Here is a 24,652-nt window from a genome sequence, read left to right as displayed (position 1 = left end):
TAAGTGCATAATACCAATTTGCTCATTTAATCTGCATGACAAACCCGTGGGTAGGATTAGTATTAATCAGAATGCTTTTGGCTGCAGTGAACAGCTTAAGACAAAGAGACTTACCGTACTAAGAAGTGTAGAGATGGTCACCTCCTCTCTATTAGAGGTCTTTATTCAAATGTATCTTTCTCAAGGAAACCTTTTCTGATCACCCTTTCTCACATTCACCTCCAGAACTTCCCGTTCCCCTTTTGCTTTTTTTAAACCACCTTATTCTAATTTCTCTTATTTATTTATTGTCAGACCCCACTCCTAGACTCTAAGACTGATGGGACTTCGCAGTGGGTCTTGTTCACACCCGTATGGCATTGAGAATGATCAGAGCATGGTAAATGGTGACTAAGTGAAAGGCTGAAGTCTGTAACTCCTGGAATATCAGGAAATAGATACAATAAGATTACTCCAGATCGAGTGTATTGTGTGTTTTTGTGAAATCTTTCCTATTTTTTCAAGACTTAATTCTCTAAAGCACACCCTGCATAATTATTGGGTACAGCAGTGGTTAAGCAGTTAGGCTGTGGGTTCTGAGTATGTGGGCTTGGACTCTTACTCTGCTTCCAAGCTGTGCGAACTTGAGTAAGTTACCACAGCTCCTGTGCTTTGGTTTCCCGTGTGCATAGTGAAAACGATGCTCCTACCTACATGGAGCCATTGTAAGAATTAAATATGTTGTTGTGTGCTGGTAAGTATCTACCTAGAATGGAGCCGGGTCCCATAGAACGTGCTCCGTGAATGTGAATTAGTCTTAATATTTTAGCACTTTTTACATTGGTACCCTCGTTACTTTGCCATCTATTGCCATTTTTTTAAATATGTGGACATCTAAAGCATTTAACATCTATTTGTTTTTAAGTGATCAGTGCTCACAAAATATACAATACACAGATTACCTAAGTATTTGTGATTTAAATTGATAGTTCTGAGTCATCAGGTCTGGGTCTAAAGACGGTGCTATGTTATATTTTATGTGCTTTTAACCCCCAAATGTATTTATTATAATTTATTTATTAATTGTGTAAATTAATACATAAGCCATATGAAGCATAGCAGGGTAACTCATTTATACATAGTTTGCTTTAATTCTGCACCCTTTGTTTTCCCTAGGAGTGCCACATGACTGACTTTCTCCAGGCACCCCCTAAGTATTTCGAGTTTCAAAATGTTTCATGAGTCAGTTGCCAATAAACTGATGGCTAATGCTGATGCCTATTTGCATTTAAATATTGGAGTTGTTATTTCTAGAGATACGCTGTCTATTTTCTGTGGTTTCATAACTGATCTTTCTTGGCCTCCTATTTGAATATAGAAAGAGAAAAATTAGAATAGTAAAAAAAAATGAGAATTTTTTTGGCTGATCTTATGTTGCTTTTGGGGCCTACGTGTCAAAAAGATGAATCTGGGGTTTGATATGTTTGGCCTGTGCTTAGGGCTTTCTCCCAGCTCTGCTGGCAACACGTCTTAGCCTGAGAAAGGCTATATGAAAAGAGAAAATGTACACCATGACTCTGAAGTTAGAAGATGTTTATTTGTTAGAAAGTCTTGGTTGTAAAAATGTACAACTATTAAATTAACGCAAAGACAGTCCACTGGTTATAAATAAATATGTGCAAAGTAATAGTGCATTTAAAAAACTCTATGTAGTGTAGAAACACAAAATGCATTTCACATGTTAGTGCCTGCAAGTAATTGGGTTAGAAATATGTGGTTGGAGTTCAGACTCTTTCCTGTATCTAAAGAAACTTTTCTGAATGGCATGGAATTTATTCACCATGGAGAATTCATTCCAATACTTCACTTTTTGTGATAGTCTGTTATATAATAGTAAATTAGGCTCATTCTTTATCTTCAGGGGCAGAGAAGTTTTTTTGTTTTTTTTTTTTTTTCAAGCTTTCTTCTCATTTCTTTCCTTGAAAGTCTTAGAAATGTTTCTTTCCTGTAGCAAATTTAAGTCCTTCTCATTCACTTTTCCCGATTTTCTGTAACATTGTCAGGACATATAGTGGAGGAACTAGGAAGAAATGGCTTTTTAAATTCAGAAATACACCGTGATACTCTTTTTCTTAAAAGAAGCGTAGTTGGCTTCTGTATCCAGGTTTCGCTTTTGTCAAAAAGACTGGTTTATGTCTCATTAAAAATGCACCGTTTTTCAACTTGATTTAGAATTTTTCCTTTAAGTATCACAGACACTTAGTTTTGGATTTTAACCCATAATAGATTGTTACTGTAATCGAACCAACATCTGGCTCATGCAGTGGCTTCCCCACCCATTGCCTCTGCTTCACCCCGGGCTCTCCCTCTGTGAGTGGGAAGATGTGTGCCCAGTGCAAACTGCAGGCTTTCGAAGCTGTTTAATGACAAATGTCCTCTCCACGTACAGAACCTGAGCCTCGTGAGTTTCCTCAGTCACTGAGACATAGCGCACTTGCCCCATTCTGTCGGTCTTTCCCTCCATGAGCAGGGAAATTTGAAATATAAAAGCTGAAAGACTCTTCTTGAATTTTGTTTTAAAGCAGTTAATCTAAAATGATTTGGTTCATGGGGCACCTGGGTGGCTCAGTCGGTTAAGTGTCTGACTTCTGCTCAGGTCGTGATCTCACGGTTCTTCAGTTTGAGCCCCCCCCCCCCATTGAGCTCTCTGCTGTCAGCGAAGAGCCGGGAGCAGATCATCTGCCCCCCCCCCCTCAAAATGAATAAATAAACTTAAAAAAGAAAAAAGGTTTCTGGTGCCTGGGTGACTCAGTCGGTTAAGTGTCTGACTCTTGATTTCGGCTCAGGTCATGGGTGATCTCACTGTTCGTCGCGCTCTGCCCTGGCATTGTGGAGCCTGCTTGGGATTCTCTCCCTTTATCCTGGCTCTCACTCTCTTGCTCTCTCCTGATGTAGCTTCTTCCTAATTTTTACCCCATTCCCTTCCCCATTACCCACTTAGGGCAGTAACCACTATTTTGTCTTCATTACTGTGGCTTTGTTTTACCTGGTTTTGAACAGTTTATCAATGGAATCATATAGGAGTTATTCATTTGTGTCTGACTTCTTACCTTCAGCATTCTGTTTGTATGCTTCACCTATGTTATATGTAGCAATATATCAGTTACCCTCATTGCTATATAGTATTTTGTTGTGTAAATATACTGTATATATTTTGTTGATGGGCACTTGGTTTGTTGCAGTTTGGGACTATTATGAATAAAGCTTTTATAAATATTCTTGAACATGCTTTTAGTGGATATAGTCACTAATTTCTTGTGGAATATTACTCAGGAGTATAATCTCTAGGTCCTAAAATACGTGTATGTCTCCCTTTCATAGATACAGCCAGTTTTCAGAGTACCAGTTTCCGCTGCCCCGACTTCTAATACATGTTTTAGTCCTACATCCTTGTCAGTCATTGGTATTGTCAGTTCTTTTAAAGGTTAGCCATACTTAGTAATGTATTCTCCTACCCTGTCAATTTGCATTTCCTTTGTGAGGGTTGATGTTCAACTTTTCTACCGTGTTGGCTTTTTGAGCATTATTTCAGCTCTCTAATTCTGCATAGAAGACCTCTTCAAAATGAGGTACTCCATACAACAACTGTGTTAATGGTAAGTTGAAATGAACCAAAATTCTTTTAATGAAGGCCAGTGTTTTAATTATTTCATTTGAGATCAGTACATTCTGTGTCCATGATCTTTGCAAACCCTAAAGTCATTATGATACTCTTTCATATTGTCTTCTAAAAGCTTTATTGTTTTATATTTAAAATTTGGAATCTGTAATAGCACTAAAACTTTTTTTGTGTATGGTGTGAAATAGAGGTCAAGATTTAATTATTTCCTAAATGGATTCTAATTGGATCATCACCCTTTATTGAGAAGATTACCCTTTTCCCGCTGATTTGCACTGGGAACTTTGTCATGAACCACGTGTAAATATACAGGACTCTTTTTCTTCTTCATTCCATCCCTAGATTGGTTTATCCTTGTACCAGTAGCATATTGTCTTAATTATAGTAGCTTCATAATGGACACTAATGTACTGTAAATTCTAAGTTGTGCAGTTTTGTTCTTAATCAAAATTGTCAGACTTTTTCATGGCCTTTTGCATTTCTATATAAGTTTTATAATCAGCTTATCACTTTTCACCAAAAAAAAAAAAATCTGCTGAGATTTTGATTGGAATTGCATTGAATCAATAGATCAATTTTGGAAGATTTGATATTTTACAGTATTGACTCTTTTAATACATAAACATGACATATCCTTCTATTTAGGTTTTCTTTCATTTGTTTTGGTGTTTTGTGGTAGTCTTTTGTGTAGTATTGGACAGAGTTGTTGCTGTTGCTAGGTTTTCAGTATTTTTATATTGTTGTGAAGGGTATTTAAAATGTATTTTACCTTGGGATGCCTGGGAGGCTCAGTCAGTTCTTGATTTCAGCTCAGATCATCATCTCAAGGTTTGTGAGTTCGAGCCCCACATTGGGCTCTGTGCTGACAGTGTGGAGCCTGCTTGGGATTCTCTCTCCTTCTCTCTGCCCCTCTCCCCCATCCCCTCAAAATAAATACATAAACTTTAAAAGGTGTATTATACCTTTATAACAATTTGATTTTTGTGCATTGACCTTGGACCTATGAGCTTGCTAAATTTACTTGTTATTTTTATTAGTTTATCTGCAGATTCCTTTGGCTTTTGTACTTAACAGCTATGTTGTCTACTGATAATGTAGTGCTAGTTTTATTTATTTTCTTTCAGTAATTATGCCTTTTTTAATTATACTGTCTAGGACCTTCACTACAATGAAAGTAGTGATAGCTAGCTTACTTGTCTCCTTCCTCATCTCAGCAGAAAAAGCACTGACTATTTCTTTAACTTTGATGTTTGCCATAGGCTTTTTTAATATGTGCTCTCTGGAGATTCCCTTTCAGTTATGGTTTGATGAGAGTCTTTATTATGAATGGTTTTGAATTATCAGAGATGCTTTTCCTGCATCTATTGAAATAATTGTGTTCTTTTTTTTTAATTGTATTTTCTCCTTTTTTCTATTAATGTGGTGAATTACATGGACTGGTTGTTTTTATTTTTGTTGTTTTTTTTTTGCTTATTTGTTTTAAACAAGATAAAAGCTTATTTTTTTCTGTGTAACAGTTCAAGCGTAAGTAATCTCGGGCTGAGGATTCAGATCTACCATGCTGGAACCCAGGCAACATCTATCTTGTTCTGCTGTCTTTGACATGTGATTGTAAATCATGGTTGAAGATGGTATTTCCACTGCCTACCATCACATACACATTGAAGCCATATTGATTTTCCTTTTTAGGGAAAAAGACTTTTGTGTTCTTATAATAAATCCAACAGTCATGATATAGTATCCTTCTTTTTTTTTTTAATTTTTTTTTTAATGTTTATTTATTTTTGAGACAGAGAGAGACAGAGCATGAATGGGGGAGGGGCAGAGAGAGGGAGACGCAGAATCGGAAGCAGGCTCCAGGCTCTGAGCTGTCAGCCCAGAGCCCGACGCGGGGCTCGAACTCACGAACCATGAGATCGTGACCTGAGCTGAAGTCAGACGCTCAACCGACCGAGCCACCCAGGCGCCCCTAGTATCCTTCTTATACAGTATATCCCTAGAGCCATATTGCTAACATTTTGTTGAGAATATGTGCATCATTAGAGAGTTTGACCTTGAATGTACTTCTGATGTTCTCTGAAGTTATAGAATCAAGGTGGTTATGGTTTCATAAAATAAGTTCCAAAGTGCCTCCTCTGTGTTTTTTTTTTGGAAAAGTTATGTATAAGATTGATGTGAGTTCTTTCTCAGATTCCTTGACGAATTCATAAGGAAAGTCATTAGGGCCTGGAAGTTTTTGATTATCGTGCGTGTGTGTGTGTGTGTGTGTGTGTGTGTTGGGGGCCAGGGTGGTATTAAGAAAGTCTTAAAATTACAGTTAAGAATTCTTTAAAAGATAAAGTAACATTCGGTTTTTTGACTTTGCATGAGAATTTTGGTTAACTTTGTTTTTTAAGGAATTTATCCATTTTAGGTAAAATTTCCAATTCATTGTCACCAAGTAGTTCCTAATATCTTTTTTATATCTCTTTTTAATGTCTGTAAAATGTGTTAGTGATGCCTTTCATTTTTTATTTACTAATTTGTGCTTTCTTTGTTTTGTTCTTTTTTTTAAGTATATTTATTTATTTCAAGATAGAAGAAAAGAGAAAGTGAGCAGCAGGGAAGGGGCAGAGAGAGGGAGAGACAGAATCTCATGCAGGCTCCACACTGCCAGTGCAGTCTCTAACTCACATACTGTGAGGTCTTGACCTCAGCCATGATCAAGAATCTGATTCTTAATGGACCGAGCCACCCAGGTGCCCCTGCTTTGTTCTCAGTCTTTCTACAGGCATTAGTCTTGGCAAAAAATAACTTGTGTTGATTTTTCTCTTTTCTCTTATGTTAATTTCTGCTTTTATGTTTATTCTTTCTTTGGGCTTCATTTGTCTTTATATCTTCTTGAGATAGATCCTTAGATCATTGGGTTTTCAACATTCTTTTCTGTAATATATATATATATTTTTTTTTTTCTAATATACATTTATGGCTATGTACTTCTTTCTAAGAATGACTTTGCATCCTCAACTTTTGATATATTTTTTGCTATTCAGACACAAGTATTACAAATCCATTGTCATTTTTTTTTCTTCAGCCAGTGAATTATTTAGACATGTTTTGCTTAATAACCAGACATTTGGGGAATTTTTAATAATCTTTTGTTATTTATATACATTTTTTAATGTTTTCTTTCTTTCTTTCTTTCTTTCTTTCTTTCTTTCTTTCTTTCTTTCTTTCTTTCTTTCTTTTTTTTTTTTGAAAGTGTAAGTGAGGGAGGCACAGAGAGAGGGAGACAGAGGATCCAAAGCAGACTCTGTGGTGACAGCAGTGAGCCCAGTTGTAGGGCTGAAAGTCAGGAACCTTGAGATCATGACCTGAGCCCAAGGTGGACGCTCAACTGACTGAGCCACCCAGGCACCACATTGTTTTTTATGTCTTAATACCTCTCTGGCCACAAAACATACTTTAAGTGATTTCAATCCTTGGAATTTGTTGTGGGGCAGAATATGGTCAGTTTTGGTAATATTTCTTGTGTGCTTGAATACAATGTCTATTTTTCAGTTGGATCTATAAATGTTAATTAGTGCTCAGTTTGTAAATTGTTTAAATCATGTGTATCCCTACTGTGTTTTTGTCTGCTTGTTACATAATTTACTGAAGGGGTCTTTTATAATCTCCCATTATTATGGAGATTTATCTGTTTACAATTTTAGTTTCCCGGGTTTTGTTTTATACAGTATCTGACCATGGAATTAAATACAGAATTTTTTGTGTCTTCCTGGTGTATTGACCCTTGGTCCATGTTTATCTCTACCTGTGCATCTAGTCTTTGAATCTACTTTATCAGTATAGCTACATATGCCTCTTTCAATAAGATTTTGTATGGTTTGTCTTTCCCCAATTTTTCATGTTCTTATCTTGAAGGGGCCTTTTTCTTGTAAGCAGAATAGTTTTTTTTTTTTTTCTAAGCCAGATTGACCATTTTTGTCTTCTAATTGGAGAATTTAGTTTACATACATTTACCATAATTATTGGTATTGGAGGGTTCAAATCTATACCTTTCTCTTTGTCTTCTGTTTGTCTCATCTCTTTTTCCTTTGTTTTTGTTTTTGGCTGCCTTTTGGAGTATTTATTATTATATCAATCCCTTCCTCCCCTGCTTTTTTTATGCATATTTTTTGGAGAATGTTTCCCTATGATTTTTAACTCAACAGTTGATGAAAGGAAAATAAAATAAGTTTGGGATATGAAACATACTGGTCCAAGATCTATTTTCACATAATAAAAAGTAAAACTGTATACAATACTTAACTATATACCATAGAAAAGTCAGTCTCCAGTAGAAAACATTTACAGCTGGGAATTTACCATTTGTATTGAAGGAAGGGATTAGGTCTAAAGTGTTTTTACTTTTCATTCAACAGAATGTCTGAATTAATGTTCAGAAATTTGTACTTTTGGGCAGTCTCCAGAGTTTTTGAAAACTAAACAAATACAGCTTTGTGTGCAAGAAACAAAACTTGGCTAGATTAAAAAGCATTAAATTTTTTTTTGTTTGCTTGATTTCAATTGCAGTTGCAATTACTGAGATTTGCTGTGGCTTTTTTAACAGAATGTGTGTATACTATTGTTAATAATTATCAGCAGCATTTTTCTCATGTAATTTTTATCATTTCAAGCAAAATACTTTATTGTAAAATAAGACATTCTGTTTTTTTGTCAATTGGAAGACATGTTTAATGTTTTCAGTTTTATAATTCTTTTTAGAATAGTTATGAATATTCTATTTTTGTGTATATAGTTTTATTATACTCATTTGCTTTTTCTGGTTAGAGTGCAATATATACTTGGGTATACACTCGTAAAAGAATTTTCTACTTTTGGTATCTTCAAATAGTTGTTTTCAAGTATATAATTGTTCTGATTTTGAGAGTAATGTGCTCATTGTAGAAAATTTAGAAAATGCTAACAAGTATAAAGTTATTTACCAACCAGTTAATATTTGGCCTATTTCTTTTTTAGAGTTTTCAGTGCTTAAGTATTAAAGTAAGATCTTCTACTTTTTATCTTTAGTTTTTAAAGTTTACTTATTTGAGAGAGAGCATGCATGCAAGGGGGAGAGGGAGAGAGAGAATCCCAAGCAGGCCCTGCAGAGCCTTACTTGAGGCTCTAACCCATGAATGGCGAGGTACGACCTGAGCCAAAATCAAGAGTCGGATGCTTAACCAACTGAGCCACCCTGGTGGCTGTCTTTACCTTTATGTTTTCACTTAGCATTACAGTATTTATATTTTTTGATAGTTATATCCCTTTGAAAATGAATTTGTGATGACCACATAATTTTATAACATGAGTATACCATATACTTGTAAAAGTATCTTCCTAATTGTGGAGATATAGACTGTTTCCTTTGTTGTTGCTATTTAATGCTCTGTGAATACACTTGTATATAAACATTTATTTTCGTTAATGATCATGTCCTTAGACTAGCTTGTAAGACACTTGATACAAGATCAAAGGATATTGGCAATCTTGTGTGTCTTAACAATACGTGGGACCACCTTGCTTTCCAGAAATGTTCTGCTGGCTTCTGTTTCCACCCCCATGCAGTGAGTCTTGGCTCTTGACACTCTCAACAAACTCCTGTTCCTATTTTTCTGTTAATTTGATAAGGAGAAAATAATATCTCATTTTTTTAATGTTTATTTTTGAAACAGAGAGGATGTGTGCATGCATGAATGGAGGAGGGGCAGCGAGAAAGAGGGGGACAGAGGATCCGGATTTTCTACTTTTGGTATCTTCAAATAGTTGTTTTCAACTATATAATTGTTCTGTATCTTCAAATAGTTGTTTTCAACTATATAAAGTGTTCTGATTTTGAGAGTAACGTGCTCACTGTAGAAAATTTAGAAAATGCTAACAAGTATAAAGTTATTTATCTACCTATCTATCAGCAGAGAACCTGATGCAGGGCTTAAACCCACAAACTTTGAGATCATGACCTGAGTCGAAGTCAGACACTCAACTGACTGGGCCACCCAGGTGCCCCAGTAATATCTCATTATAATACATTTTCTCTTAGTGAGGTTACCTTCTTTTATATTTATCTTTTCTGTGAAATATTTTTTGCCTGTATGAGGTGGAGTTTGTGTTTTTCTTATGTGTATTAAGGATAATATTGATTTATCAATGCTTGATAGATAGTTCCCCAATTCTTCAGTGTGCCTTTTTAATTTTATGATGCTGTTATGTCCTTACCAGCTTTTTACTTTGCCATATTCCGTATTATGATCAATCGTATCCTCCTGTTTTTCAGAGTATTTTATCTTTATGGCGCTATTTTTATATTTAACTCCTTCATGCTCCTGGATACGAAAATGAACATTTTCTTACCATTCAGTTCTTTTATCTTCATCCTAGAACAGCTTTTCATGTTCGCCTCTGAAAATTTCAGATACAAGGTTCTACATTATAAATCTAACTTTTTAAACTTGGCGTAGCTTTAACGTGACTGTTGCTTTTGAAGGAATGGAAAATGGTTGTGTCACCAGCTGCTTTTCTAGCCCCGTGCCACTGCTTCATTGGTTCTTTGTCCCACTGTGAGTGGCTCAGCTTTCTTTGGGCTTTGTTGCTAATGTCATGTGCCATCTTTTTAGGGTCTTTCTAAGTGTCTAGTGAGGGGCAGGAGAAGGCTATGTGACTAGGCACATTGTTCAACACAAAGTTGGGTCACGAGCTTCCAAGAGACTCCAGATGAGCCTTGAAGGGCTTGGAGGGCAGACAAAGGTTCCCTAGGTAAAAAATGTGGCCTAGGAGCTGCGGCGGGAGTGGGTCCTGGTGGAAGCTAAGATTTGGAGACATAAAATACTGAACAGGTTGAGGAACACTAAGTAAATTAGTTTCAGTTGAACATGTGAAAGAGAAAAGTGATGAATAAGATATAGCTAAGCAGGTAGGCACAGGCTGGATTGTGGAAGCCTTGCTTGCTTTTGTATTAAACAAGTAATATGTTGCATATTGCCATTACACCCCTATTATGTGCCAGGCTTGGTTCCATGCTATGGGCATGTGGTGGTGAGCAAGCCAGGTATGGTCTCTAACTTCCAGGATGTGCATGTGCACAGGGCAAGCAGTAAATGCACAAATAAGCTTTCCAGACAGCATGTGACCAGAAACCATTACGGCTGCTATAAAGGCAAGGAAAGAGTCGGTGACCAGGAGGAGGGGGGAAAGCTAATTTATTTCATCTAAAGGATCTCTTACGGAATGGCATTTTAGCTGAGCTCTAAAGAGTGTTACCTGCTGGAAGAGTGGGGTGGGGATGCCAGGTGGTGGGCAGCATGCCAGGTGGAGTTGTGGTGAAGGGAAGGACACTGAGGCAGGGAAGTAATAGATACATTCAGGGAAGTGGAAAAGACTGGTGTCAGGTGCTGAGAGGGAAGGAGGCACAGTGACTCATGGGCTGGAGAGTAAGGGGCAGAGTATACAAAGCCTCCCAGGAAATTTGGGTTTCGATATCATTCTAGGTGTAAAAGAAACAGACTGGTTAATTTTAAGGACAGTGATACACTGTCCTTAAATACATTTATGAAATGATGAAATAGTTCATCATTTCAAAGGTGCGTATTTTTTTTTAATACTGTAATATTGGAATGTTGCTTATAGGTGTGATTTTTTAAAATTTTGTTTTAAATGTTTATTTATTTTTGAGAGAGACAGCGCGCTAGCTGATGAAGGCAGAGAGAGAGAGAAACACAGAATCCGAAGCCGGCTGCAGGCTCTGAGCTGTCAGCACAGAGCCTGGTGCGGGGCTCAAACTCACGAACCATGAGCTCATGACCTGAGCCAAAGTCAGATGCTTACTCGACTAAGCCACCCAGGCGCCCCTAGGCGTGTGATTTTTTTTAAGGCAGTGCAACATAGTTTGACGAATTCTTTTCCCCATTAGCTAGAGGTATATAAAATAATTGTGTCCTTTTCAATGTGTGTCCTCTTAACACACATTGAGTTTACTTACACACATTTGAGTTTACTCAGTACTCTAATTTATATACAGTAAGACCTTGGTTTGTGAGCATAATTTGTTCTGGAAACATGCTAGTAATCCAAAGCATTTGTATATCCGAATGAATTTCCCCATAAGAAATTATGGCAACTCAGATGATTCATTCCACAACCTAAAAATATTCATGTGAAAATGATTACAGTACTGTAGTATAATACAAAATAATAAAATACAAAATATAAAGAAAAGTAAACAAATTAACCTGCACTTACCTTGGAAAACCTTCATGGCTGGTGTGAGGGAGACAAGAGAGAGGAGGGCTATTGTGTAGGATGACTTTCACTATCACTAATGGACGTTGACTGCAGTACAGTATTAATAAGCTCTTGTCATATACTGAATTTAATGTAACTGGCACTAAGGCACCAGAGGAAAGAAAGAGTCTGTATCTGCAGGCAGCCTGACCAAGAATGAAGCAAAGCATTCCTAATTTTATTCTTGTGTGGAAAAGCAAAGGACTGCCTGTGGGTGCTTTGAAGTGACAAAAAATACACTACTAGTGCCAGATGTGGGCTCTTTCCAATGTTCTGAAAAGTCACTGATTTCTGCCAAACACCACGGCCTGAGACTGAACATCCAAGCATGGGAGATGATCACCCACCATCCCTCAGAGAGAGAGAAAGAGTGAGAGAAGAACCATTGACTTAGTTGTGATCATGAGACATTTGGCATCGTGTACTACTCGTCTTTCAGGACACACTCAGAACAACTTGCAATCCAAGGTTTTACTGTATTTAAAGAGCACATCACCCAAGGTGCTGTTTGGAAGTGGGATTAGAGGAGCATGAGAAAGGTCAGGGGGTTTCTTGCAGGATGTTGTTCAGGCCAGACATATTGGTACTCAGTCTAGAGCAGTAACAGCATGATGGAGAGAAATGAATGACTCAGGAAATCTTTTGGAAATGAACCTGGTATTGGGTTAGAACATAGTGTTGGGTTGGATGTAGGATAAGGAGAGGGAGTATTGAGGATACATTTCTGGTTCTGGATTTAGCAAGTAGGTATTTGCTGGTACTATTTGCTGACAGGGGTAAAAATAAAGCAGTTTTTTTTTTTTTTTAAAGATCACAGTTATAATTGGAGTTTATTAGAGCTGCCCATGAAATATTCATGTGGGTATATCAGACAAGCAATTGGATCAATTTAGATCTAGTGCTTAGTAGAGAAGTCTAGGCTGATGATATAAACTGGGAGTCATAAGATATAGATGGTATTTCAAGCTGTTAGAATGGATGAGGCCATCAAGAGAGAGCATAGAATAAGAAGAAAAGAGCATTCAGGACTAAGCCCTGAGAAACACCAACATTTAGGAGTAAGGTAAAAGACAGAGGTTGTGTGGGAGTGGCCTCAGGATTAATAGGAAACCCGGGAGCGTGTAGGACCATGGAATCCAAGGGAAGAAAGAAAGAGAGTACTTGAAGAAGACAGTAGTCACCTGTATTAAATACCACTGAGAGATCTGTGAAGGTACCAGTCAAGAAGAATCCTTTGGATTTTACAGAATGGGGAGCTTATCAACAGCCATTTCAGTGGATTAGTGTAAATGAGAGCTACCTAAGAATGTATGAGAACTAAATGGAGTAGATAGACACAGCATGTGTAGAAAGGTCTGGAACCTTGACTATTAAAAAGACTGAAAAATATGATTCTAGCTAAAGGGCTTATGTGCAAGGAGGCTCTTGGTTACTTTTAAGACGATAACTGGAAATGTTTGGTCCTGATGGAATGACCCAATAGAGAGGGAAAGAGGGAAGGAATAGAAGATACAGGGGCAGAGGGTCAGCTAGAAAAGCATACGTCTTGAGAAGCCAACTGTGGATGAGCTCCAGAGGGCATGTGTCAAGGGCCTTTATGCTGTTTTCCATGGAGAAAAACTGAAGAGGTTTAAGCAGAGGATTGTTTGATTGGACTGTTCCAATAGGTTAATTATTCTGTTATTACGGAGGATGGATTTGGAGAGGCTGAAAGCACAAAATCCATTAGAATGCCACTGTGGGAATTGAGGTTGGAGGCAGGGAACCTCTGGATAAAGTTGAGAGGAGTAGAGAGCATGGAGATAGAACCAAGAGAGAAAATCAGAAGAGTGTGATGATTGGATGTGGGGAGGTAATTGAGGATGAGTCCCATGTTTTTGGACTGGGATGATGTTCGTGATTTTAGGGTGGTTTTCCTGGTGTCTTTAACTGTGCATGGTGAATATCCATTGTCTACATAATGAGTGATTAAAATCAGAACACAATTTTGGTTTACTTTCTCTGGAACTTCTAGCTTTTTCCAGAAATCAAATGGGAGGCTGCTCTGGGTAATTTTTAAAGCATAATTTCAGTAAATCTTTTTTCAAGTAGTGGGTTTCAAGGGAAGGAAGAAAATGATCTCTCATGGGCTAGTCTCGTTTTCTAGAATTTATGTACTAGAAAGTTGAATTGAATTATAATTTGCTACTTCTGTCATTTCTTGCTGCTTAATTTAGGCTACTAGCTTTCAAGACATACTTGTGACCATCAAGGCCCCATGTTTTTTGCCCGCCCTTTGCTGTCCAACAATGGCATGGTAGTCACTCTCTGCACAAGGGCATCGATTTGCTGCTTTCTGGCTCATCCCCATTTCCTAGAACAAAGTTATTTTCCATAACACATAAGGCCCATATTCTTCAGCCTTGTCAAAGCTGCCAGACCTCAGTGGACCTTTTTTTATAAGGCTCTTTCCATATCCTATTGTATTGTCTGGACCATATCCAAATCCAGTTTTTAATTTCCTATTGGCTAAATTTTATTTTTTTCTTTAGGCCTTGCACCCCTCTTCTGTTTAATCCTGGCTTCTCTCCTCTGCTGTGAGAGAGACCTTAATCTCTTTTGGGCCAGCAGCCATGCCATTTTAAAATTCCTTTGGGCAGCTATTCAGCTGGTTTAACATTGTTCAATCCTACTTCTTGGCTGGGATTTACTGTCTCCTGGTCGGCTTCCGTTCCTCTCAGTAAGAAGTATGAAGTCTGCATTTCCCCTGAAGCAGGAACCCTCCATCCTTTCCAGTGTGAGCGCCACCCCCCACCCCCAAATCTTTGGGCTTTATTTTCCTAAGATTCTGGCACCAAATATTTAACCACTTGCAGTTGGTCAGGAAGCCCTGGACTGAAATTGTGTGTCATTTCTTTTTACAAAGAAATTGAGAGAGCAGCAATGCTAGACATGGCCATGGGATTTCCTGTGGCTGGAACAACTTAGGTGCTTGATGGGCCTTCTTTGCAAGCGTTCCCAGAAAAATCACCTCTTTAGGACCTACAGTACCTTGGATATTTAGGTTTCAAGTATGATGGTAATTGGTGTTCAGGCCTTGTTGAAGGGCAAGAGGAGAGGATACTGGGTCAGTGAGGGCCAAGTTAAAAAGTGTGTGTCCTGACTTCCATCTTTGTAGTGAAAAAACTCCAGTATGCTTGTTGGACTCACAGTTTGGTTCTGTTTGTCCTCTTGTCCTGGCCTTTTATAGCCATCACCGTGATGGGACGCAAGAGGCTCTGATGAGTAGAACCACACAAGAGGCTGTGGTGAGTAGAGCCACAAAAGTAGATTCAGAAGGTTGTTCCTACACTAGACTCTGTTCCTTTGCCAGCTCTGACTGGGTAACTTTGAGGCAAGCTACTTTGCCTCCCTAGGCCTCAGCTTTCTAGTTCTTTAAATGAAGGGGTTGAACTGAATAATCTTCAAAGTCCCTTCAAGTTGAGATGAACCCCATCATTCATATACAAAAGGTTTGATGACAGGAAGGCTTTTTCTTCTCAACCATGCAGTTGTGGAGATTTTCCAGTGAATGATCAGAACTGGGACCTGTTTCTGTCATCTGTCTCTCTAGAGTGTCCTGGCAGCAAAAGGCTCATTAGTGAGCTCTTTCTTCCAACAGGTAGTCGTGTCTTACTCAGAATAAAGAAAGAGAAAATCAATAAAACAAAGATAGGACATGTTAAGAAAGAAGAAGCAGCACAACAAGCTGACAACTGTGTTTGAGAGAAAGAAAACCAAATCATTTCATTGACAAAATATCCACAAATACTCCTTTCTCCCCACACCCATACTTGGAGGGATATAGTACAGAAAGTCTAATGGAATCCTTGAGGTTTTATTAGGAATTTCATTGTTGAAGTCTGAATGTAGTTGTAATTTTCTGGTAGGTAAATAAGGTTTACCTTTTAGAAAATCATGCCTCTTTTCCGTTATTTGACCTTATTTCATAGTTCACTTTACCTAAGTGGGAAGGTGACACCATTTATACCTTTATTTGGGAATTTGAGGAATATGGTTGGAGTTCTGCTCTTACATATAAAATCCCCGATAATAATTAGTAGGTTTTGAAAAACTTTGGTCTTTTGATAAAATGTACCAAGTAAAAAGCATATGGACAAGGAAAATAGATCTACCAAATGGGTCAGAGGTTAAGATCTTCACAGTGTGGGCCTGTCCAGTCATTGACAGTATTGCTACTTGAAAAACGAACCACTGGTAGTTCCAGTCATCCGGAATGATGCTCTGTTTCTCTTTCTGGCATTTATATTAATGTTGTTATTAGAGGATTCATGTCAGCGATCTACTATCCTTGGTCTGTGTCATTCTTCCGTGAATCCATATCCATAATATTTATATCTGCCTTGCTCTGTAAAATATTAATAGCAAAAACTCGCACAAGAAATTAACAGTTCTTACAGGGGACATAACTAATTCATCGGGGTTGCCAGTCAAGAGGTTTCTGGACAGTCATTTCTTTGTCACTCCTCTGGTAGACAGTATGAGTGGTGATAATGCCATGTATGGCTTTTTCAGATGTCTAAGCAAAATTGGTTTCAGTAATTTAATAGAATGGCCATTCATTAAGCAAAGAGAAAACCTGTCTTATTAGCATCTTTCAAAATTGAGTTTCATATTCAAAAATCAACTTCAACAAAACAAGACGGCTTTCACTTGTCCATTTCATGAAACTTGCATCTTGGTAGGGCTTTTCTTCTAACATATTTTTATTTTTATAGAGTTGATCTTAATTATAGCCATTCCTGTTCACAGACAGGGCTAACAATGGAAAAATATCTCAGCGCTCACATCATCAAAGAGAGTTCTAATGAAATAATGTTGTTTTATACAGGTCATCAGAGAAGTAAAACAAATGTTGTCCTCTTATTAAGCTATTACCTCACCTCTTTGTTGAAAACATGAAACTGTGGAGAGTTAGAGTGTATCATTTTCATAAAATATTAGTTGCTGAAGAGCTCGTCTCCAGCAGGCATTCCACGTTATTTTTTCCTATTCATTCAAATCCAAAATATTGCTCATCTAAACTTTCTGTGTGTTAATCACTGGTACATTAAGTCTGAGACTGCAAGGCGCCCAGTAATTCACAACCATCTCAGGACTTGTTCACCTTAAGGTCACTTATTCAGTTCCCGAGCTGGTGGTCATTAACACGAAGTCATCATCTCCTGTAACTGCACAGGATTAGTAAAAGGGAAAGCAAGAGATTTTACTTCAAGAATCTGGACTGAAAAGCCGCCAGATTTTTAGGCACTGGTTTTCTTTCCTCCCTCTTTACTATCTACAGTCTCATTGAAGTAGGGCACTAGGTTGTTGGTGAGAGCCTGTCGAAGGTTCTCCACCCCAAAAAGTGGCCCTGATCGGCGCAGCAATTGCACGAAATGCTCTGGGAGCAGAGAGGAGGGCCCATGGAGTCTACTGTGTGGGAGGTGTCCCTTGGGCTGATTCCTGATCAGCCTGGAGGAGTTTCTGACCAAAGCGGATAATGGAGAGACTTTCTAGTAGAGGCAGGGCATGGCGGGGGGGGGGGGGGGGTGGTCCCATGTCATTGAGAAATGAAAGACCACGGGGTTTCAAGAAACTCTGGTATGCTGAGAGGGCTGGAGCATAAATTGGGAAGGAAGTGTTGGGCTAAGAACTCTGGCCAGATATTTAGCCAGGAGCCCAAGGAGGAAGGGTCCTCTGTGCTCAGTCATGGAGAGTGGTTGGTGTCCTCTAGCTAAGAAGATATAACTGAATATTCTGAGCAAGGGAGTCTCACTGACAGGTTTGCAGTTGTGGAGAATGGATGAGAGGGAGGGCAAAGCTGGGGATAAGAAGTATGGGGGGGATAGATAAGAGGGTATGATAGGGGAGGGACAGGGCTGAGGAGAGAGGGAGGCATGCCCCTAAGATTTCTGGCTGGGGTGACTGGTTGGAGTCTCTGATAAAGACAATGTAGGAGAACTGAAGATGAGGAGAAGGGTGATAATAAGTTCATTTATCATGAAAATGTCCCGTAGTATCAAATAAATGGTTTTCAAAGGACAGAGGTCAACCTTTGAGAAAGACTGGGGAATCACCAGTATATAATTGGTAATGTGAAGGATTTCTGAGTTTCTTTCCAGCCCTTAAATTCTGTGGCTCAGCAAATAATCTCCTAGGTAAATAACATTTCCGTAAGTCTAAAATTAACAGTGATCTGTGTTAAGTAATTTGACGATACTGTGTAGTTACTCTTACTGTTGTGATCAGTAAATAAATTGCCTTATGCTGACATTGGAAAGCCATCAGAACAGACTTACTGCATATCATCTTTGTATTAGATGTTGCAGGAGAGATTCATTTTTTTAGATGTGAAATAACGTCATTGAGTTTTTGGTTTAAGTTGAAGTAAGAGATGGAGGTAAAAAAACAAGGATAGAAATCAGAGAGATTTGTCAGTAAGCTCAGGAAGTGTGGCTTAGGAGGAATATAGTGAATTTGGTTTTAGGCTTGATGAGTTTGAGATTATACCAGAAGATGAAATGGGAATGATTAAGAATAGGAAAGATCTTCTGGCTAGAGATGAAGCTTTGGAATTCCTTCCAGGGACAATGGTAATTGAAGTCCAGATTGTCTGGAAAGGGTGGAACAAAGCAACACTGAGGAAGCAGCAGGTCCTAGGGAGGCCCAAGCCCTGGCAGACCCACCTTCAGGCTGCAAAAGGGTGAGGTCCAGCCAAAGCAGTTAAAAGTCCAACAAGAATTGGAGCATCCAGGTGGCTCAGTCAGTTAAGCATCCAACTTCGTTCAGATCATGATCTCGCAATTCATGAGTTCGAGCTCTGTGTCAGACTCTGTGCTGACAGCTCAGAGCCTGGAGTCTGCTTCGGCTTCTGTGTCTCCCTCTCTTTCTGCACCTCCCCCGTGCATTCTCTGTCTCTCTCTCAAAAATAAACATTAAAAAGTTTTAAAAGTCAAACAAGAATAATATTTCACTGTGGGATATGAAAGAGAGAGTTGAAGGTGGCAGCTGGCCAGCCTTGGAGGTCAAGGATGATGGTGATGACCGACTGGAAAATGACCATCAACTTTACTGACAGGTCAGCCTTTGGTGGCCTTTCTCAGAGGAGCTTCTTTGAATAAAGAGGGAGAAAGTGAGTTTGTAGGTCATGAAGGAAGAGGAGGAGAAATAATAGTGATAATAACGGTTGGCCTATATTTTCTGCTTCCCGTCACATGCCAGGCAATGTTATAAGCACTTTATACATGTTATTTTGTTGAGTCCTCACAGTAATTTTAGGACTATACCAATATCACTGGTAGTAGTATGGTTACTACTTGTTTTTACTGATGAGATAGGTGAGGAGCAAAGGCAGTGCGTGTAGATAGTTCTTTTGAGACATTTTGCAGCAATGGAATGAATGGAAAAGCACAGTAGGTGACATCATCAGTAAGTTAATGCTTTTCCAAGAGCTTTTAATATGTTTTTCTTTAATTTTAACATTTTTTTAATGTTTATTTTTGAGAGAGAGAGAGAGAGAGAGAGAGAGAGAATGAGCATAGCGGGGGAGGGGCAGAGAGAGAGGGAGACAGAATCTGAAGCAGGCTCCAGGGCTCTGAGTTGTCAGCACAGAGCCTGATATGGGACCTGAACCCACAAGCTGTGAGATCATGACCTGAGCCGAAGTCGGACGCTCAACCGACTGAGCCACCCAGGCGCCCCTGAAATTTTAACATTTTTGAAGTCAGTGAGGGTAGAAGTAACTGAGGATGCTTCAGGTAGGACTAGAGGGAGGAGAGACTGGTAAGGAGGGGAGAAAGAACTTTGGCCTTGAAAGGAGAAGGGACAGCTTTGTTTGTGTAGAGAAAATTAAGAAAAGTGGGTAGTCACTTATTTTTTACAATTCAAAAGTGATACAGTCTCTGAACTTACTCTTGATTATGTTAGAAAATGAGGGAAGGAGATGAGACAGCCACCAAATAATTATTGCATTCATCTCTTTCTTCTAGAACATTTCTTGACTCGGAGTTAACAAATTTAGAAAGAGCAGGGGTGCCTGGCTGGCTCATTGGAAAAATTGCTCAACTCTTGATCTCAGGGTCGTGAATTCAAGCTCCATGTTGGGTGTAGAGATTACTTAAATTAAAACTTTAAAGAAAAGTGAAGAAGAGGAAAGTTCAGTGTTTTTAACTCCTCCAAACTAAATTCTGTCAAGGGCTGCGTATCATTTTTTTTAACCATTTGCTATCTTCCCATGTATTTGGATGCAGTAATTGCATTTTCTTAATTGTTTCTCCAAAAGCCTATATTTGGGGACCATGTAATCCAAAGGCAGAAAGGACAGAACCCAACAGATGGAAATGTGGAGTGTGGCTGTAACAAGGAGAAGGGGGATGAGAACAAAAGGGAGAAGTAAATTAGTCACTGTAACGATAAAAAAGTATATCTCAAAGTCTGTTTATAGGTTTATAATTGAGACATCACTTTTATGAGAACATTTTTATTGGGGAAAAAAGGCTCAGGACCACTACCATCATGTTTATAGGGAACACAGTGAATTTACAAGTCGGCCACTGCTAGTTAGTTGGAGCAGATTGATGCTTAGGACCTTAAATGACTCTAACTTGGTGACAGCAGATATTCTCTTGTGAATAAGTCAAGACCGGCTGGTTACTCTGCTGAACTCATCAGATTCTCTGTCTTCCTTGCCCTCCTCCCACTCCTTCTCTCCTCCCTTCCTGGGAATGCTGTTGAGACTTGACCAAGTTCATCTGTAGGGTTGAGTGAGAAACAGCCAGGCAGGTCAGGGCTTCTGTTGGCCCCACCTCCTCAGATAGAACTGTGAGCATGGGCCACGATCCAAAAAGGTGACCACACTTTCACGTATTTCCCTTGTAGGGGAGTATACTGTCCTTGGAAATAAAGGGTAGAAAACATGTAGAAAATATGACCATGGCAATTACAGCAGTCATTTCCGTTTGAAAACATTTCCTGAGGCAAAGTAAATGTTTTCTCACAGAGCCCAACATTTGTCTATGAAGACATTTTCATCAAAACATTTTATTGATATGTAAAATGTTTTAAAAGTTCATTCTGTGTAAACATGATCATCTCATGCTAACCGGGGTGTGCTGAGCACCTCTGTCTATCCATTAATATCTGGTGTTTGTCAGTCTGTGCTTTGTGTCTGATGTCAGATGTCTTTTTTGCAGATATTGATGAATGTGTAAACAACACTGTTTGTGACAGTCACGGGTTTTGTGACAATACGGCTGGCTCCTTCCGCTGCCTCTGTTATCAGGGCTTTCAGGCCCCACAGGATGGGCAAGGGTGTGTGGGTGAGTTTTTAGATTTCTTTCCCCAACGTGTTTCACATCCCCTCTCCCCCACTTAAACGTAATCAACAGCAGGAGAGGTTGTAATAAACAAGGTAATTTGGGCAGAATTCATCATCATTTGATTTTGTCACACAATTTTGGGGATGCGCAGAAGGATGGCTTCTGAAATTGTTCAGGACATTAAGAACTAGAGAAGTAGGGCTTGGAATTTCACATATATTAAAAAAGAACATCTGTTGAAACTCAGCTGCGGGTTCGGAGCCCTTCTGGAAGAGTCCCTCCTGCACAGGAAATAGTCTGGTGTGTGGTGTAGCTTGTCTGTCTTCAAGATGTACCTCCTTAGGCGGTGTATTTAAGGAAAAGTGTTGGCAAGAGTTTCATTTTCCAGGAATGACACCCGTAAAATGATGCTTCGGATTGTGCAACTATATTTCTTTGGTCTGTCTGGGATTGACGGAGCTGGAAGGAATCTTGAATATCATCAGATGTCCTAGAACAGGATCCAGCCCATGCTCAGATAGACAACATATTTCATATTTCATTTTCTGATCACCTCTGATTTTTTTAATTAAAAAAAAATTTTTTTTTAGATTTATTTATTTTTGAGAGACAGTGAGACAGAGCATGAGCAGGGGAGGGACAGAGAGAGGAGACACAGAATCTGAAACAGGCTCCAGGCTGCGAGCTGCCAGCACAGAGCCCGACACAGGGCTCAAACCCACGAACCGTGAGATCATGGCCTGAGCCAAAGTCAGACACTTAACTGAGTGAGCCACCCAGCCACCCCAGCTCTGAGTTCCTTAAATAGCGTTCATTGGGAAACATTTGCAATTAGAACCATTAAATGAGAAAGAAGATAGGTTAAATTCAGAACATCACAGACAATCAGACTTTTTCTTTACCCTTACTCTGTTCATTTTCACAGCAGATAACGTCTGAGGAGGAGTTAGCAACTTCTTAGTTTGAACATCTGCAATTAAAAGCATTAATTCATTTCCTGTGCAGATGAAACGGGGAAAGCAAAGTCGATTTGGAGGTTTAGTGATGAAATCGCTCACTTGAGTAGCCACGGCTTTTAAACCAGCACTGTCATAATTGCTAGTTCCAACTCCGACTTTAATCTCCTTTGCGCTAAAATACAGGCCATAAAAATTGTGTAAATATTTTGACTAAACAGGTCCTGTGATCTGGCTCCCACTTCTCAGCCTCACTGCCTCCTTCTGCACCTTTTACAACCACTTGTGGTTGCCCATGCAACTGTGAAGTCACTGGGCTGTTGTTTGCTCCTTTTGCCGGGAAGGGAAGAGCCTCCCGACCTCCCCTTGCTCGCCTGGGCTCATCCCACTTACTCCTGAAGATACTTTCACTCTTCTCCCAGACACTGTCCCTGCTCCATCATCTCTCTCAAGCTCAGCTCTGACCCCTCCTTCTGCTTCCAGCATACCTTCAGCAGGTGCAATCATAGTATTTACACACTTTAGGGGGAATTGTCTGTCTGTGTGTCCTGCCTCAGCCACCTTCCTCAAGGCCTCAAGATCCTGTGGTTGAGAGCCTTGTCTGTCTCCCCTGCCCGGGACTAATGTTTGGCCTATTGTGTGTGCGCAGTAAATTTTAACTGTTGCATGATGAGATATATTAGGTGTCGGGCCACTGACATCACGCAGCTCCTGAGCCCCCAATTAATGTTCACTTCTAACCAGTCAGATGAGTGCACCAAACCCATCTTGACATGTCATTTCAGCCTACAAAACGCCACCGTTAGAGAAGGAATATTTGTTATCATTTTATTGGGCTTCAGAGGTGTCATTTTATTTGCTCATTCACTCTCAAGAATATTAACTGAGCACCTAATATATGTACTTCATGCTGGGTGTTCTGTAGAATTTAAGAGTTGAATCAGCCCTGAGACCAAAATTTGGCCATGCTGTTTCCTCTTCTTGGATCCTTCCTGCACCCTCACTTCCCCCAAATCCCCACCAGCTCTGCTTGTTACCCACTCATCCTTCATTTGGAACTTGGCTCCAATATCCTTTCCCTAACCCACCCCTTCACTTAAGGTCCACTGCTCCATCTGTTGTGGCCTGTGAGATGATCTGGTTGACTTCCCTGACTTGACTGTAAGCTCCATGAAGACAGGAGTCAGGCCATCATTTCCCCAGTGCCTGGCCCAGCGACACAAACTAGAAAATATTTTTGGATTGAGTAAATTCATTCTGGTGGGAGAGATCTCAATAGTCGTGTAAATGATACATGCTAGAAAGTAGAAAGTTCCACTTGACATTTACCAAATTGATAAGTATGAACTGGCACATTTCTAAAGTCAATTTTTCTGGTCTAAATTATGACTGTCTGGGTTGATTAAATACGCCAACTCTCTGCTTTCCTTCATGTTATAATACCTTTTCATAAGCAAAACCCAGCTTATTAGGTTAATATCTGTTTATATACAAAGTGAAATGGAAAACTGAGGTAATTATCCAAATAAGTCAAGATACATAAACTTTTTGTCCAATTAACTGGGTATAGCAGGTGAAAATAAGATCTTTTTCCCTGAATGATTTGGGTAATTGCTCAAATATTTAACTTTGTATAAACCATCTCAGAGCACGCTCATGAAAGCTGATGTTTGTACATGTTTAATGCATAAAATACATGAGCATTTCAGATGTCAAGTCAGGTACTTTGTTGAATTGGACATTCATTAATAAAATTTCTTTGAAAGATACCAGGTAAGAGGTAGTATTGGGCAAGGTCAGACATTAGGATTAGCCTTTTTTTAGGGCTATGTGTTTGTATAATATCGAATAAAATGTACTCATTAGTAGATTCCTGGACTGTGTTTTAATTAAGTATAAAGTCCAGATGAAAAACACTTAGCAAAATAGAAATTACACTGTGGAACACCCCCAGAATTTTTAGAGGCACGGTCAGTGATAAGTTATTGGAACACTTTGTTTCATGCGAATGATTAATGTATGCTGGCGAATATTTACAGGGGTCTTTCCTTTATTCCCCAAAGGGATACACAACCTGAATTCTGGTTGTAGAATTATGGACATCTTGGCGGCTAGAGAACTGTATTTTTAGTTATATGAGTAGATTCAAAGCAATTTTTTTAACGAATGTATGAAATGTTATTTCTGAAGTGCCAGTTTTGCTAATATTCCTTGAATTTAAAACAGAGTACATTGTCATTTCATTTAAGACCTCATTATGTCAAAAGTTGAGGAAGAGAAAGTTACATGGTCAGAGTGTACGTGCAATGCTTGATTCCTTTAAAGAGGAATTGGAATTTGGAAACGTTGCTTTGTGTTTTCACGGTCCTTTTACACAAACCAAACTGTGCAGCCTGGCCTTT

General features: G+C 39.0%; 1 protein-coding gene across 9 annotated transcripts in view; it reads left to right on the top strand.

The window, feature by feature from the left end:
• Nucleotides 1–24,652, top strand: part of LTBP1 (latent transforming growth factor beta binding protein 1) — a 398,718-nt gene that overhangs the window by 329,006 nt on the left and 45,060 nt on the right. For 5 of the 9 annotated variants that reach the window (XM_042982189.1, XM_042982187.1, XM_042982192.1 and 2 more), the window contains one exon: nucleotides 21,169–21,294. The exons of the other annotated variants lie outside the window; for them this stretch is intronic. In XM_042982189.1, coding sequence (XP_042838123.1) covers nucleotides 21,169–21,294 — 126 coding nt within the window. The remainder of the gene's footprint in view (nucleotides 1–21,168; nucleotides 21,295–24,652) is intronic. 9 annotated transcript variants of the gene reach the window in all.

Source organism: Panthera tigris, chromosome A3 (assembly GCF_018350195.1).
Source record: "Panthera tigris isolate Pti1 chromosome A3, P.tigris_Pti1_mat1.1, whole genome shotgun sequence".
Lineage (NCBI taxonomy): Eukaryota > Metazoa > Chordata > Mammalia > Carnivora > Felidae > Panthera > Panthera tigris.
Note: the sequence above shows the minus strand (reverse complement) of the source record. Positions and strands in the feature narration are given on the sequence as shown.